Here is an 18,027-nt window from a genome sequence, read left to right on the forward strand (position 1 = left end):
ACCTCTATAATTGACACACCGATTTTTTGACATGACCTGCTTAAATGAAAAAACCTGGTTAATTGACAAAAAATGGCCGGTCCCTTGAGATTTTACTATAGTACCTACGTCCTACTAAATATTAGGATTGGAAACACAAAATACCTGTGGCAATGGAAAGGTAATTCGTACGTTTATAAACGTACTTTAAATTGAAACCAATATTAATTAGGTAGTAAAATTACGCTAAGAGCCAAAATCATTTAAGTTGCGATTTGTGAAAAAGGTATGATTTTTCGATGGCGAATGTATGAGAATTGTAGGGGGTAATTCAAAGGGCTGGTGGGGGTAAGGGCACACTTTTCAGCAAAGCAACATCGAGTTTTTGAAGCGTAGGAACACCAGTACGGCTACCACCAGTTTTGACATTGACATAACGCTCATGTTTACGTAACTTACTTTCTATGCATCTCGCTCGTACTCGCATATGCGAGCAATAGTGGAAGCGAGATGTACAGAAAGTAAATTACGTAGACGTGAGCGTTATGTCAATGTTAAAACTGATGGTAGAGGCTCTGCACTGTCACCACACCACAAGAAGTCAGAAGTCAAACTGCGATTTAATTGTGATCTGCGGTAAATGTGATTCAGAGATCCTGGTCTAAGTGTGGGCGTGGTGGAAGGGATAGTAGTAGTACCTACAGTAGGTACATGATGAGGTACTGACCCGGTCATACTGGAAGTGCGGCGCGTGGTGGAAGGAGCGGGCGCCGCGGCCGTACAGGTAGGGGTAGTAGGCGCCGTACATGAGGTCTGGGCACGTCACCGCCATGCCCGCCCCATGCCGCGCCGCGCGCCCCGCGCCGCCGGCCCGAGCCTGCAACAACAACACAAACATCGTAGGTACAGGTAGGTACTTACATACAGCTCGTATATTGAAGGTCACGCCATGAAGATAGACGACTAATTACACGTTTTTATCATAGATTACATTTTTGATACACGGTTTTATCGGTCACTGCACTTTTCTTTCAACATGCAACTAATACTCACCGAGACAATTCTAACAAATCCAAACACAGGTTAATAGTTCATATGACGACCTCCTGTGTCCATCATCAGATCAGCTCGATGCTGCTGGTACATACAAATATTGCAAGTTAAAAGCTTGTAAAAATAGATAATAGATGTTGATGATGAGTCGGGCCTTCGATCTAGCTGAGTATGCTTTTGGATCTTTGCAATGATTGGTTCTTTTCTTCTTTCCTTACCTTCTTTACTATTAGTTGCTATTAGCAGATTCTGTTCGTCAATGCCGCAGTTCTAACCTAACCTAACTTTACTAATAGCAATTCCATTTTTAACCCCCGAAAGCAAAAAGAGAGGTGTTATATGTTTGACACCAATGTCTTTCGGTCTGTCTGTCTGTGGCATCGTAGCTCTCCAACGGATGGACCGATTTCAACGCGGTTTTTTTACGTTATAATCTTTTATAGAAAAAAACCGACTTCTCAGAATAGTTTGAAATGCCATATAAATTATTGGCTGGTATTTAACTGATCACCAGGTATAGTAATCAACTTCGTAACCTTTTTCTGGTAGCATATTTCATTTCTGTAAGGGTCGCAGTTCTAACCTAAACTTACCCACTTTTCTAGTATAGCATTTCGTTTCTCTAAGGGTCGCAGTTCTATCCTAACCTAACCCACAAAATGGAATCGAATCGATTTCCTCGTCATTATGAAACCATTCATTTTATTAAACGAATTTGTCATGCGATATTAGGCCATGCACCAAACGAAGGAAAAACGGGGGAAATTATGTGTATAAGCGTATTTTGGCATAGTTGTAGGGAATGGGGTATTAAACAACATACTAAAAGTACCGGAGGGTGGGGGTGAAGCTAACGGGTAGGGCGGGATTTAAAGGTCCCTTTTTATAGTTTTTCGTAAATAATTCGTAAACGGTAACAAAAAATCTCGCTCGTATATGAGTTTTTCGGAACTTATGTACGAAATATCATTTGATATTTACCACTTGCTTTTCGGTGAAGGAAAACATCGTGAGGAAACCTGCATACATCCGCGAAGAAATTCAAAGGTGTATGTGAAGTCCCCAATCCGCATTGGGCCAGCGTGGGGACTATAGCCCAAGCCCTCTTGCGAGTGAGAGGAGGCCTGTGCCCAGCAGTGGGACGTATATAGGCTGAGTTATTATTATTATACGTAAATAATCTGTAAGTATAAAATTTCCTACAACAAAATAGATATAGGTACAGGTTGTCCCAAAAATACCACGTCAAGAGGAAGAGGATCATCTAAACCAGGGGTCTCCAAACTTTTTTACCTGAGGGCCATATTGCGCCTCAGAAACTTTCGCGCGGGCCACCGTCAGCGCCGGACCTGTCAAAAATATATGTATACATTTTTGACAGGTCAAATTAATATTTTTAGTTAACGTAGAATGGTGGTTATAAAAATGATGATTGGTCATTTGTTTTTTGTAGAATGATTGGAATGGAATTAATTTATTAGTGAGATTATATTTAAAAAAATCATTTTTAGGTAGTTACGCTATTGTTGTATTAAATTAAGTCTCTGTTGACCTTGATTGTATTGTTATACATGCACGGTTCGTTAACATCGGCGCTGGATTCCGACTAAAATAGCTTCACAAAGCCCTTCGGCCGCGTACGCAACCGGAGCTTCGTAACCAGTTGCGATCGAATACTTTTTCGGTCTTGTACGAAACCGATTGCGATCAAAAACTATTTTCTTCTCATACGTAACCAGTTACGATCGAACATTTTTTGTTTTTGTACGAAACCTCTCGACCGTTCGTAAAACCAGCAAAGACTTTCTTATTATAAATTTTAATGTACTAATAATGCACACGTTATACAGGTAATTAAGCCCGTTTAAGCTAACTCTGCACCGTGTTTGACGATGTTTCACATAAACTAACCTTTATACTAGATTAATTTTAGACATATGTAACTTTTTATATTTACATAACCAATTATGTTTACATTTACCTTGACCAAAAATCGGTAATAGTACGTTATTGTTGGGCGAGGCTCGGAAGTAGCTACTTGAGCGCCATTCATTTATTACGTAAGACGATTTAGGGGGGAAGGGGGTCGAAAAATCGCATTTTTTCTTACAAGGGGGAGGGAGGGGGTTTTCATAGTTCTTACGTAAGATAATAAAGATGCGATTTTTTTAATTTCTATGCAATGATGACGTTTAAAATAATACTTCCATAATATATGCTATCAAACACGGTGCAGAGTTAGCTTAAACGGGCTTAATTACCTGTATAACGTGTGCATTATTAGTACATTAAAGTTTATAATAAGAAAGTCTTTGCTGGTTTCATGAACGGTCGAGAGGTTTCGTACAAAAACAAAAAATGTTCGATCGTTACTGGTTACGTATGAGAAGAAAATAGTTTTTGATCGCAACCGGTTCCGTACAAGACCGAAAAAGTTTTCGATCGCAACTGGTTACGAAGCTCCAGTTGCGTACGCGGCCGAAGGGTCACAAAGAAGTGGAATCCCACCTCGAATAGTTCCAATTAAACAACTCAGCTATAATATTTTACATTGAAAGAAACGACACGAGCGCTAGTTATTTTTTCATTATTTTATTACAGCATTTCGTTCAACTTGTGACAGCCTGACAGCTACCTACACTTAAAAACTGATAGTTCAAATGGTGACGAATAGCCAATTAACTATGCCGACAATGAGTACGTGCAATTTAATTAAGTAGGTATAATTATACATTTTTGGCTGTGTTCCATCCGACATGACATGTTTCAACGACAGCTATCTACAAATTAGTGACGTGCCGACTTATGAAGGATCAAATTCATGAAAATGTCGTCATGTCGTCGTGGCTTGCGTACCTATGCTTGGTATTCTAACGCAGATTATAAGAGATTTGAGTCAAATTATTATTATGAGGCAATATAGGGGAAAGTGGGATAGATCTACGAACTTTATTAGTCTCTATTTAATTGATTTAAGCTCTGCAGGTTTCCTACGATAGCGGTGCCGTCATATAGCGGCCGTCTCCATACAAAATACTATATACTCCACCCATATTTAGCCCTATTATGTTGTATGAAGACGGCCGTTATATGACGGCACCGCTATCCTAGAAAACCAGAGCTTAGGTCAATTGACAGAGCTTTAATTAACAACATATTTATTAAGTGAGATCACTATTTTCATTATCACACATCGAATAAACAAACGACTTTTAAATCTGTATTTTGTACGTTTTTACCCCATGCCTTGTCCAAAACCAGATATAGGTACCAAATACGATAGCCAATTTTGCCCTTAGTAAAAATAGCAATGAAACTCGCCAGGTTCTTCAGGGTCCCAAGGTCCCAACTAGTAAAGCCTACATCTGCTCATTTATTGCACTTGAAATATTGTACCCAAGCATCGTTTATCAGTGTATTGTACAATGAAATTACACTTGTACAAAACGGACTACACGGTTTTATTTTATCCCGCCCCGTCCGGATTTGACCCGAACGTACCTACGAAAAACTAAAAAACCTGTGCTGACCTAAAAACTTGAAATTAATGTTTGTTGATCGCATGAAAATACAAATTGTATTTACCTCAACGTACGACAGATTGGTATAGTGACGAATTCCATGGAATTATGACATCTGGCACCGGTAAAAAACGTTTTTTTTTTTACTTACCTATTTAATATTTACCTATACGCCGGCAGCACGCACGTTAATCAACTTTTGTTGAGAAACTAGCCAAGATGGGAGAGCATTGACCAAAGCGTTTGTCATTTTTGTCAATCTGAAACTATCTAAGTAGCCAATACTGCCGTGTCCTGGTTTTACCCCGTGTCCCGGTTTTGGACTAATCTCCCCTACACATTGCAATTTTTTTTTATTTTATAAATAGATCATTTATTTACATACAATATATATACAGTGGTACTACTAAACGAAATTAATAACTAGCTTAAATCTAAAATGGGCCCTTGAGCCATTGTACCAAGGATGCTGGCGGCATTTCCTCGCTGTATCGCAATGCTGATACGTTGTGCGAGGTAGCCGCCATTGCAAATTGATCTAGAAGTAGACGCTAAACTCATTTAGTTTTGTGTTATGGGTAAATTAGCTAAGGGGTTGTGCACAAATCACGCGAGGTGTTTTCGGCTACTTTTTGACCCCCTCTCCCCCTTTGTGATATTTGGTGAGGTTTGTGGCTACCCCCCTCCCCCCACACAACCTCACGTGTATTTTTTTGAAACTTTTTAATTCGACCTAATTTTAATATAAATAGTATTGTAGGTATATAGAAAATTTTGTTTTTTTTTCTACTTTCGTTAAATAGATTCGCTATTTTGAAGTGCAGAGTGAAGATTTATGTTCAACGAAACCGAGAAAAAGTATTTACTCATGTGGTAGGTTTTTTTTTCTTAGTTTCGTTCACTATAGAAAAATACACGTGAGGTTTCCTTATACCCCCCTCCCCCAACGTGATCTATCGTGATTTTTTCGTGACCCCCCTCCCCCTATCGACCCTCGCACAAGCCCTAAGCAGCTAAAAGAGAGCAGCAGAAGTAGCTAAAAGGGTGAAGGGTTCAAAATGATCCTCACACGCTCTTGCTCTTTTACCTACTGAAGTTTTTAAACATTAACCCCCTTATTCATAAACGTTTACTAAAGTTGACAAGCCGATAATAATCGTTGGTCTCTTTCCGACGTATTGGTATGATGGAAAGGGACAAACGATTATTATCGGCTTGTCAACTTTAGTAAACGTTTATGAATAAGGGGGTTAGACCGCTTCCTGCGTACTTGTAGATATCTACTGCTAGATGATGCCAAGTTATTTACGTAGAAAACATTAATAACTCGTAGGTATCCGTCCAGGACAAATATCCGTGCTCTTCATAATATAATACACGCCCTCGCGGGTACCGCGCGGCGCGGCGCACAGACAGGTATTGTGCCTCAGAAGCTGGCCAAAATCCATTTTTTTTATTTACGCTGTACCCCTTCTCAACCATTGTTTCTTAAAACTAGGATAACCCCTCCACACAGTAAAAAAAAATACCACGTGCTAAGGCCATCCACCACCCGCGCAGGCTTAGTCGAAAGTTACCGTTCGCCGAAAGTGTCCGCGTGATTGTTCGATGCGCTCAAATTTCATAGTTTTCAAATATTTGTTATTCCTTGATCGGGAAGTTTTGTGTTGGTTTTTAATATGGATCATGAAGAACCAGGTATGTACTTTATTTAACACTAAATTTTACTTAATAATTAATTGATTTTCTTCATTAATACCCTTGAGAAGTGAGTACCGGGAAATTTTATATAAAAAGACAAGTTTTTCAAGAACATTGGAAGTTTTAATAAGTTTCCAAGCATTTCCAAGCAAACATTTGAATGGCATGTGATAGAATGGACTTTCCTTAATAATATAAAGTGAAAAATAGCCACCCCAATGCACCCCTCTATTTTTGGTGATTTTTTTCTCCGTAAGCACATTCGATACTCAGTACATGAGATTTTACTTATAGTTGTGTTTTTTTGTTTTAGGTTCTTCTGGAATGCGGATATTATCTAGAAATTATTTATTTGCTATAATTGAACGCTCAGATAGCTCAACTTTTAACGAAAAGTTGCAATTTATGGAGCACTAACTACTGAATCAATATACAGAAAATGACCACAATATTCCTGACATAAAGCATAAACTGTCTCAAATCAAGCATCAATTTAAACAAAAATGGTCAGCTGCTCGCAATACAAAAGCCAGATTCCTAGATAACAACGTCGAGTGGCTCAAAGGATGCATATCTCTACCGAAAGCAGGTAGGTGATACCCAAATTTCGTTAATTCTTTTGTTTCGATTTTCTACATAATTAACACGTGGTTATTTACTTAAAAAATTATTTCGTGTAAATTATGATGTTCCTAGTAACTTGTGTTATAAAACTATCATCTTTTTCTTACAGGAATAAGTCCTGGTCGACCTCAAAAAACTTTCTTAGAGTTGAGCGAAAGAAGCAAAAGACGTAAAACAGAAGAACTTAGATCGTTAAACACAGATGAATTAACATTTGCAACACAGATGAAATTACGGGAGACAGGCAAATTAGAAGCGTCAAAAGTCGTAAAAGACTTAACAAAAAGCCCTAGAAGAGCAAAGAAATATATAACGGCGCTGAAAAAAAATACTGTTACTTGTGAAGACGATCAGGAGAAATTAAACAACCTAACACATTTACGTGCCTTGTTTATTTTATTTTATTTATTTATTTAAAATTTAAATCAGGCAACAAGGCCCATATTACAAATACCTTACAGACTAACATACATATATATATATTATGTACACGGAAGCGGGATTAACACAGGCCCAATATGAAATAGTCCGAGAAACCAATCCAAGCTATTATCCATGCTATTCTATATTACAAAAGCGTAAGAAAGAATGCTATCCTGAAATTCATCGTGTCACTGAAACATGCGCTGAAGTAAGGGTTCAAAACCTAATGGATCACACGGCACAACGACTGATTTTATATCTTGGTGACGCAATGGAACAATTAAGTGAAATTGATAAACAGTCGCTAGTATTAATAAGCAAATGGGGCTGCGATGGGTCTCAACAGATGCAATACAAAATGAAATTCGAAAATGAAGCCGATTCTGACGCTAACATATTTCAAAGTTCAATGGTACCGCTTCAGTTGGTTTATGGGCCAGGACGAAAAATTCTGTGGCAAAACCCTACGCCATCTTCGCCACGTTATTGTCGGCCAATAAGAATAAGGTTCGCAAAAGAGTCGACAGATGTGACAAACGAAGAAATTGAGTATATAAAGTCTCAAATAAAAGAGCTCACTGAAAGCGAAGTTAATGGTTTTTCCATTAAACATAAGCTGCTTTTCACCATGGTCGATGGGAAAGTGTGTAATGCAGCTACAAATACCAGATCGACGATGAAATGCTACATATGCGGCCTCTCTTCAACTCAATTCAATGATTTGGATAAGGTGATGCCAAACAAAGAAGGAACTTTGGAATTCGGGTTATCTTTGTTGCATGCTCGCATAAGATTTTTTGAGAGCATTTTACATGTGGCCTATAGATTGCCCGTAAAAAAATGGAGGAAACGCTTGACTGCCGAGGAAAAGCAGCTAATAGAAAATAGAAAAAAAGAAATCCAAAACAAATTCCGGGAGCAGCTCGGTCTGTTGGTGGATATACCAAAAGCCAACTTCGGCAATACAAATGACGGCAACACGAGTAGACGCTTCTTTGAGAACTTTGAAGTATCGGCAGAAATTACTGGGATAGATTTAAATTTAATTTACCGATTAAAAGTGATTTTGGACACAATGTGCAGTGGTTTTAGAATAAATGTGGAAGCGTTTGAGATGTATTGCCAAAAAACGGCTGAGTTATACGTGAACTTGTATGAGTTCTACCCAATGACTCCGACCTTACACAAAGTGCTACGTCATGGGTCCCAGGTGGTAGCGGAAGCCATTCTTCCCATTGGACAACTTTCCGAAGAAGCGGCAGAAGCCCGCAACAAACATATAAGGATGTTCCGACTGAACTATACACGGAAGTTTTCCCGGGTAGCCTGCAACGTAGATGTTTTGAACAGACTGCTATTAACATCTGATCCTGTCCTGACAGGCATGAGAACCAGGAAAAATAAAAATAAACATCCACTTTCTGCTGATGTCCTGAATTTATTGTTAGAAAGTGACATTGCCAATGTAAGCTTTGAAGAAAATGACCAATAAAAGTTGAAATATAATACTTAATGTCTTTTTTTTACCTTCTTAACTCTAAAACCTAAATAACAAATGGTTAGGAGGCCATTGGGACAAAAAAATATTTTTGGCCAACTTTTAGGGTCAAATACCAGTCTGTGCGGCGCGGCACGGCACGGCAGCCCCATTCCGGTGTAACAACGTGTTACGGTGTGGATCCTGTTTTGATACGACCCTGAAGACAGCTCTCTCACGCTGGTTGGTGGATGGGAAATGAAGTGAAAGGCATACGTGAGATACCTATTACGCGACGCGCCAATCCCAAGACTATCACCAAGGTCGGATCGTATCAAAACCAGTTCAAATCCATAATAAAATGTTTAATAGAATCTAATTCCGGGAATCAAACCTGGTTTTATCTACAAAGCGAATTGAATAATAGGTACACAGTGAGACTACTAGCTAGGTACCTACCGGGATTTGTATTGACGTAGGGTAGACCGAGGTGAATCGGGTCATTTTTAGTATGACGGTAAATAAATACAATTTTTAAGGTGAAAGGTAAAGCCTGACCAGGAATATATGATCTTTGTCAAGAGGGCGCTATTATTCTCATTTATATGGCAACAGTTCAGTATAGTCTGTAATGTGGATTGGCAACTCGTTATTTTGACTTACATATACTTTTATTCACTCTAATCATAATCAGAATCCAAATATTCGATGTTCACATTTTTTTAATGTCGGCTTTTACCGTATAAAATTCATGTATTTTCTCACGCGTCACACATAGGCCAAAATTACCTTAGGTACCTACATAGGGTCTGCTACATTGTCAATGAACAAAATTGATCGTCTCCAAAGCCCATAGCGAAGAGAATAAAGTGTATAGAAACTTGCTTGTTAAACTTTTACTGTCAATAAAAATATTGTTATTATTATTTACTTCTTTATTTATTTTTCGTCTTAGGCTAGGTTTTTATAATATGAATATAAAAGGAAAATATAAAAACACTTACAAAACAATAAAAAATACTTATAAACACATTATAAAAAACCTAACCTAGGGTGCCACCAGCAGCGGGGCAAGGCCCAAGCTACCGGTGGTCAGGGCCGCAGAGAGAGGAACCGGCGGACTATCCGCGCCGTGTCCAAGATCACCGCCTTCTGCATTTGACCCTTGATCCAACCACCTAGCGAGAGTCTCTCAAGATGTTGGTCGAGACTCTTCGCTATTAGACCGTTCACTGAAACGACTATCGGGACAATGATCGTCGAATCAACATCCCACATGGCGGTTATCTCGTGAGCCATGTCTAGGTACTTACTGGACTTGTCCTTCTCGGCCTTCACGAGATTCTCATCATGGGGGATGGTGATGTCAACGAGCACGGCCCGACATTGCGATCGATCTATTATCACAATGTCAGGCTTATTGGCTACAATAGTCCTTATTATTATTGTTATTATAGAGTAAATTTTGTAGTCACTGTAAATTTATTGCCATCTATCGACACAAAATGAAAACTAAAAATGAAAATGTATGTCATGTACCTATCGGCCCTATTCGAACTTTAAGATACGTCAAATATTACGGCTAGATATATACGATATGGATTAAATATGTCAGTGTCAGTCAAAAGTGACGTTTCTTCAAACAAAAACACCACTTTTGACACTGACATATATCTAATCTATATCGTATCTAGCCGTAATATTTGACGGATCTTAAAGTTCGAATCGGGCCGTATATCTTATATACACAGCTTTGTTACTGTACTTAAGTATTTCCTCGCTTGTATAACATAACACTACATAACCAAATCGTAATAACCAGACTATAATGTGTCAGCTCTGAAAATACATGAATTTGGAAATGTTTCGTAGCGAAATAGTTTAATTTCCCGAACGGTTCTTTTCCAGCAGTTTATTATTTAAGTACATTATTTACAATTTTTCGCTCTTGATTGTGTATAGTTTTGGGCATTTTTTGTCATTTATTATTGCCGTGATTATTTTTACAACACAAACTTACCCAATCCTCTCGAGTAACAATTACAACTGCTGACAAATACTACAAGAAAATTTGCGGTTTGCGAACAAGACAATATCATACAAAAAAAAATCGTACTATGTAAACAGCAATTACACATGATTCGTATAGCGAAACATCTGGACATAGTCTAAGCATTTCTTTTCGTTAAAAAAATAGTTTAGGATCTGTGCATAGTGGCCTTTTAGAAAATATGGCATGTTACTTACGACAACTCTGACTTTGACATCTAATATAACTATCAAGGAGCGTTGGATCTATAGCGATGGATCAACGCCATGAATGTCCGTTAGGCTTTGGTTTTTAGCTTATTCTTCTAGCTGTCTCCGTCATTTCGCTTGCATCAGAAATTTAAGGGATTCCAAAACGTAGGGTGAAAAATCGTTTTTATGTAAAAATAAAAGTTCACCACATTTATTCCGCAGCTGCTCAATTGAACAATCATGAAGAGGACACTTAGATAACATGTTTTGGCAGCCTATTAACCTGTTGTTACTTTAAATCGTACCAAAGAGTCGGTGAAATAGTCTCAAATTCAGCTCGATAGGCTTGTCCGGACTGTATTTGCTATACAGTATTATATAAAAGCATCATATTAAAGTCCCTAAAATAAAAAAATGTCAAACCTTCTTAAATCAGATATAGCTTAAAAATACCCTCAGATCAAACTCTTAGAACATAGTAATACAAAATAATACACATGCCAAAGTTAGACCAGGTTTTATCTGTCCCTATACTTAACGATACGGTCTTTAGGTAGGTACCTACTTACGACACAGTGAACCTGAACAGTGTTTCTGCCCGATTCGAACTTTAAGATACGTCAATTAAAAGATCTAGAAACGAGATGGATTAGATGTGTCAGTGTCAAAAGTGACGTTTTTGTTTGAAGAAACGTCGCATTTGACACTGACACATCTAATCCATATCGTTTCTAGATCTATTAATTGACGTATCTTAAAGTTCGAATCGGGCAGTTTGTATCTGATTAGTATGTTGGTCACGTGACGTGTGTGTGTGTTGGTGCAGTGAGCTCCGCGGGGCGAGCCGGAGCCGGCGCGGCGCCCGGAATGCGCGCGCGCGGCTTTTTCTGCGCCCGCGCGGACCCGGCTGCGCACAGGCATATGCTGCCAGCCTCATAAACATGATATCTGACTACTGAGCATTTCTCGAACCCTATTGGGACACATAGTAACGGAATAAATTTGAAATTCATTAATTAATCGATTGATTTATGGCCTGTATGGTAGATGATTCGTATTTTTTTGCCCGTATATACCTACGAGAAAAGTCATTCATTCCTCCGAGAATCAATCAACCTAGCAAAATCCATTGTTGGCATTGGTACCTATTACCTACATAACTCCACAACTCACCTACTAAGACCTACTACCTAGACTACCAAGACTACCTACCTAAGACCTAGTGTATAAATTGTTTATGTTATGTACCTTATTTGACATGTAAAATATTATGTTTTATGAATAAATAATGAATGAATGAATGAATGAATGAACTCAATTCCACTATAATTTATATAATGGGCGTTTAGCAATTCAACGTTAAGGATTTGGAATAATTATGGGTACAAGTATTGGTTACAAGTTATAATATAAGTAATACTAGGTACATTTATACTTAATAAATAAATAAATTTTTGCCAAAAATTTCATTTTTGGTACAAGCTTTTATCACTGAATGTACTTATCTTACGACAGACAACTAATACTCATTGAGACAATTCTAAAAACCCCTAACACAATTAGGTTGCGTTGTTTCATCACAGAGTTCCTATGGCCACCTCCTGTCTCCATCATCAGATCAGTTCGATAGTACCATATTATTGTATTGTCATCAGAACTACTTACAGCTGCCAATTTTCATGACGCTACGATCCTTGGAAGATGGTTAAATTAGTTACCTTAGATTCCATTACATAGTTACATGTCGACCGTCGACCTAATAAAAGCTTGTTAAAAATAAGTTTTTGGTAAAAATTTCATTTTTGGTACAAGCTTTTATCGCTGACTGAACTTTTCTTACGACAGACAACTATATAATACTCTTCGAGCCAATTCTAAAAACCTCTAACACAATTAGGTTGCGTTGTTTCATCACAGAGTTCCTCCACCTCCTGTCTCCATCATCAGATCAGGTCGACAGTACCATATTATTGTATAGGGTATTTTCCTACTAGTCAAATCAGTTACTTTTTTAGAAATGTCAAAACGATTTGCTAATATGGAATTTATATGAAACATTTCATCGTGACGTCACGGTCAATTCACCTACTTTTTATATTTCTATCCGATTTATTAAATAGAACTTGTGTTAAAAATAACTCCTATCTGTGTTTTTCTAATAATTATCTGGTGCTTTATTTCATGCATGGTGTAAAATAATTTATTTTGAATACAGTATAATACCCTATTGTCATCAGAACTGTCAGAACTACATACAGCTGCTAATTTTCATGACGCTACGATTCTTGGAAGATGGTTAAATTAGTTACCTTAGATTCCATTACATAGTTAGTTACATACAGTACGGCTACCACCAGTTTTGACATTGACATAACGCTCACGTTTACGTAACTTACTTTCTATGCATCTCGCTCGTACTGACATATTAGTGCAAGCGAGATGTACAGAAAGTAAATTACTTAAACGTGAGCGTTATGTCAACGTCAAAACTGGTGGTAGCCGTACTGGTCGACTTAATAAAAGCTTGTTAATAAGGCGAAGTTAGGGACGGGTGGCGAAGTTAAGTAATTTTTATTGTTTTTACTTTACAGCTATTTTTACGCAGCTTTATTTATTGTGAATTCAATGGATATCATTACTTATTAATTATTATACTTATTGGTAAAATAGTTGTTTTTATATTTTACTTTATTAGATAGGTATAGGCAAAGTTGGGCACCAACGGTGAAGTTAGGATCACCTAGCTACAGCTACGGTAAGTAGGTAGATAGTTTTGCAAAACCTAATTTTCAATGAACAGCAACGAAGTTGATAACGGGGGGGGGTTGGGGAGGGAGAGGGAGAGGGAGGTACGTATTAGGTAGGTACCTCATTCAGACAAGTGCCGCTCAATCATAGGTACCTATTAATGGACACGAATTGCGGATGGCGCCGTATTACGAAGTAGGTAGGTACTTACCTACTATCCGGCCGCAGTAGAGGTTAATACAGCTTGACAGGTAGTTTGTGCAATATAATAGCAGTGATGAAGATTGTCATAGACTTTTTGAATCTACTTAAACAAGCAGTGAATAGTAAAATGAAAATTAGGGGAAAACTGTAACTTTAGATCAATTATTATATGGGATCTTTTTTATAATTCTTATGCATTACTTGACATTGTTTCAAAATTAACTGAAACCTTTACCTACTTAAATAATATTGGAAGTAAAAAAAGATCGTCTCATAGAAAAGTTTAGTTTTTCTGGATGACATAGGTTTAGATCTGTCTAGGCTGTTTAACGAAATAGGGTGGTTAAGAGGTAAACCTAGGTTAAGTAAGTCGGTCCTTAAAAAGAGACTAAAAACATACCATTTAGAAAATTAAACTTTGGGAAAATGTGATGACTTATTAGGCACATTGTGTGCAACTGTGCATGTTAGTTTTTATATTATAATAAGGATTACCTATTGTTTATGCTACCTACTAATTGTTTTGTTTACGTGCATGATTCGATTAGTTAAGTGAGCGCTTCATTCGTCAACAAACTGGTTACAGTTTGGCGATATTATAAATTTTGTTTGTGAGCATGTACCTTTTGTGTAAATAAATAAAAATAAAAAAATAAAAAGATGTTAGTACCAAGCTTTCATTGGAAATAATAGGCAAAATACTAAGTTACAATAATATTACACAATTGTATTTTTTTTTTCGTAGGTTTATTAATATAGTTATTACGTTTTTATAAGAATTTCTGCGAGGTACCTAGTAAAAAACCCGATTTTCATGATATTTTTTTTACTTCAAATACAGGGTGTCCAGTGGCAAATTTCCGATTTCAAATCCAAATAATTTTCGAACGCGTAGTGCCAAAAGGAGACGCAGAGGTTTTTTTAGTTTCGTGAGTGTTGCGGATTAATTAGTGACAATGGATCTCTGGCCAGCATCAGAGCAGCGTGCACGTGCTATTGAGGCGTATCTAAAAACGGCTTTTTATTTAGTACTGCAAGACCCTGACTTTGATTTTAATTTTTTCTTCTAAAACTGTTACGGATTTAATCTGTCAGCTGACCGTAGTCATTTTTCTGGACCAAAAATTCAGAACAATAAATTAAAATCAGAATGGGGCTCCTAGGCGTAAGTTGCCATATTAATTTTAATATACGCCATACAATACAATACAATACTCTTTATTGCACACCTCACATACACGTAGTTTACAATAAATGTACAATAACATAAACAAAGACAATAGAGATAACAACAGGAGGTCTTATCGCTTAAGAGCGATCTCTTCCAGACAACCTTTGGGTATCGGAGACATAAGAATTAGAATATACGGTAGGTGGCGCAAAGAAAAAATATGAAAAGTCGAATTGAATATAACTAAACAACACAAAACATTAATATAGATAAACATACTTAAATACGTATAACCATAAACATACATAGACATACATACATACATACATACATAAAAATTATATATTAAATAAAGAAATTACAGTGTCAATATTATAAAAATAAAAACTAAGGTAGGGAAAGATATTATTCCTTAAGGTTATACTGCGATGCACCGTCAGCTAATCTTATTGGAAGCTCGGTAGAAAATATGAGTTTCAAAAAATTTTTTCCGCATTCATCAACTTTTTATATAGGTAAGTAATTAAGTATACAATTTTGGTTTATATATTTTAGTTTTTTTTATCAAATTATGAAATCGGAAATCTGCCACTGGCCACCCTGTATTATTTAAGTAAAGGCTACAGCTAATTTTGAAACAATGTCAAGTAATGCAGAAGAATTATAAGAAAATATCAAATATAATTGATCTAGTCATAGTCTTCCCCTAATTTTCATTTTCCTATTGACTGCTATTATATTGCACACATATTCACCGCACCGCAACGGTCATATTCGCAAGGCGGCTGGCAAGAGCTGGATCAGTGTTGCCGCAAATCGTGCTCAATGCCGTGCAATAGGAGAGGCCTATGTCCAGCAGTGGACGAGAGTAGGTTGATGATGATGGTGATACCTATTATGTTTCATATACATATAAGCAAATAGATGAATTAATGAATCATAATTGTGTTCATCGACGTTTATTAGACAATGATTTGTGATACTGATAATTATGTTTAATTAGTGAAACTATTGGAATGTTAGTAATTATTTTTAATAGAGTATTAGGTATAACGAGTCTGATACTGCAAGTAAAATGGCCTACCGCGGTAATGTTTTTAATGAAAGATGCCAAATTAACTTTTTATCTAGGTAGGTACTTAATACCTATCTATTGTTGTTAGGTAGGCACACTGTCGGCCTTCCATATTTACCTACTACCTACTTACGAGGCTTCATCACACCTTAATAGTTAGCATGAGTTGCGTTCTCGCGCGCGACTCTACATCTAGGTATATACATATATTGTCTAATAAGAACTTAATTTGTATGTTTATCATTTCCATTTCACCAATTAGGTACCTACCTATAGAATGTCTGAGTAATCTTCAGGTCTACGATAGCCTTATCATCATCATCATCATCTCCTAGCCGTTTTCAGCTACAGCGACAGCTTTTCTACCGCTGTGAGAGCGTCGCTGGTGCGCTCTCATATATGTGACTGTCAACCGGACTACTGATGTGGTAACAGAACCTAGGTATTCAAAACGTCGATACGTAATACTGATGACAGTGAACGTGAATTCTTGCGTCTACGGCGTAGACTCTACACTAGTTTTCCCTACGTAATTCTATAGTCACATACCTATATTAATATTCCAAATGCACTATTATCCTTTCAAACACACCTGGGCATCGGCACCAACAATTCAGAAAGCACTTCGTTCAAAATAACACTGTATTCCAACACTTAATCCACACTGAGCGCGATCGGAGACACAAGTCACACACAACACTCGCGGAGACGAACACGTCACACGTCCACACGTCGGCCGCTGCGGCGCGGCGCGCAACACTGCGCCGCGCGCGCGCAGCTCGCCCCGCCCCCGCGCGCCATTGGCTGCGCTTGCACACCCCCCGCGCCGCGCCCGCCCCGCCCCTATCACCCTTTGGGAACACGTGGCGCGAGGCGCGAGGGGCGGAGCCTCGCAGGATTGGTTGCCCTACCTAGACTAGACTCTGATTACATTGCAGCTTGCAGCAACAGTATTTTATAATATTGCGTAGATATCGCAGGACCCAGGCACCTGGCAATAGCGAGTTTCAGTTCACGAAGGAACGACTCACTTTTTTTAAGTTGCTTGTGAAAAATGTAACTTTGTAATAAGGTAGTAAACATACCTAAGTGGTTTACCGGGCACTAGCCTTTTCGACCAGTTTATGACAATGTAGATAAGGTAATAGGTATTTGATCGGATCGTCGGTTTAAGATATGCCTTAAAGGTATTTATAATTTGACGGTTTATTTTCGGATATTGCGAATTGATATTGCGAATTGGGAAAGGTAGTAAAACGGAACTAAAAAATTATAGGCCTATTTCGCTGGTCCCATGTAGTCTCAAAGGTGTTCGAGTTCGGGGTTTGTGATCGCCTTATGCGTTTTTTGAGAAAAAGGGACAGCCTCTGCAGACAACAATATGCCTACCAGGCCGGTAGGTCGACGACGGGTGCGGCTCGCCATTTGCTACGTACCGTTTTATGTCACTTAGAAGGCAGGAGGCGGGTGGCTGCCGTATTTTTTGACTTATCGCGCGCTTTTGACCTGGTAGACCACGGACTTATCGCAAACAAACTCGAGCATTATGGTGTCCGCGGTATACGTACCACTCGCGATTACTACTTACTTCCTTCTTAGCGAATCAATATCAGGCTGTGGAGGTGAATAGTGAGAGGTCAGTACCTAGCTGAGCCGATCGGTGATAGATCAGTTCCCCAGGGGTCTAACGTAGGCAAGAACCTGTTTGTTCTACTTCTACTTATGAACGATCTCCCCTATGACTCACCTACGGTTGATTTTGTCATGTATGCCGACGATATTTGCGCTATAGTAAACGCGAATAATAGGG

At 38.1% G+C, this 18,027-nt stretch overlaps 1 protein-coding gene across 1 annotated transcript in view; it reads right to left on the minus strand.

Moving 5' to 3' along the window:
* LOC134793839 (protein vestigial) overlaps positions 1-17,032 on the minus strand; it is a 53,940-nt gene extending 36,908 nt beyond the window's left edge. The window contains exons 1-2 of the mRNA XM_063765558.1: positions 16,767-17,032; positions 707-856 (exon numbers count right to left, since the gene is read on the minus strand). Coding sequence (XP_063621628.1) covers positions 707-811 — 105 coding nt within the window. The 5' untranslated portion in view covers positions 812-856; positions 16,767-17,032. The remainder of the gene's footprint in view (positions 1-706; positions 857-16,766) is intronic.
* Between the last annotated feature and the right edge of the window lie 995 nt (positions 17,033-18,027).

Source organism: Cydia splendana, chromosome 9, assembly GCF_910591565.1.
Source record: "Cydia splendana chromosome 9, ilCydSple1.2, whole genome shotgun sequence".
NCBI classification, from domain to species: Eukaryota; Metazoa; Arthropoda; class Insecta; order Lepidoptera; family Tortricidae; genus Cydia; species Cydia splendana.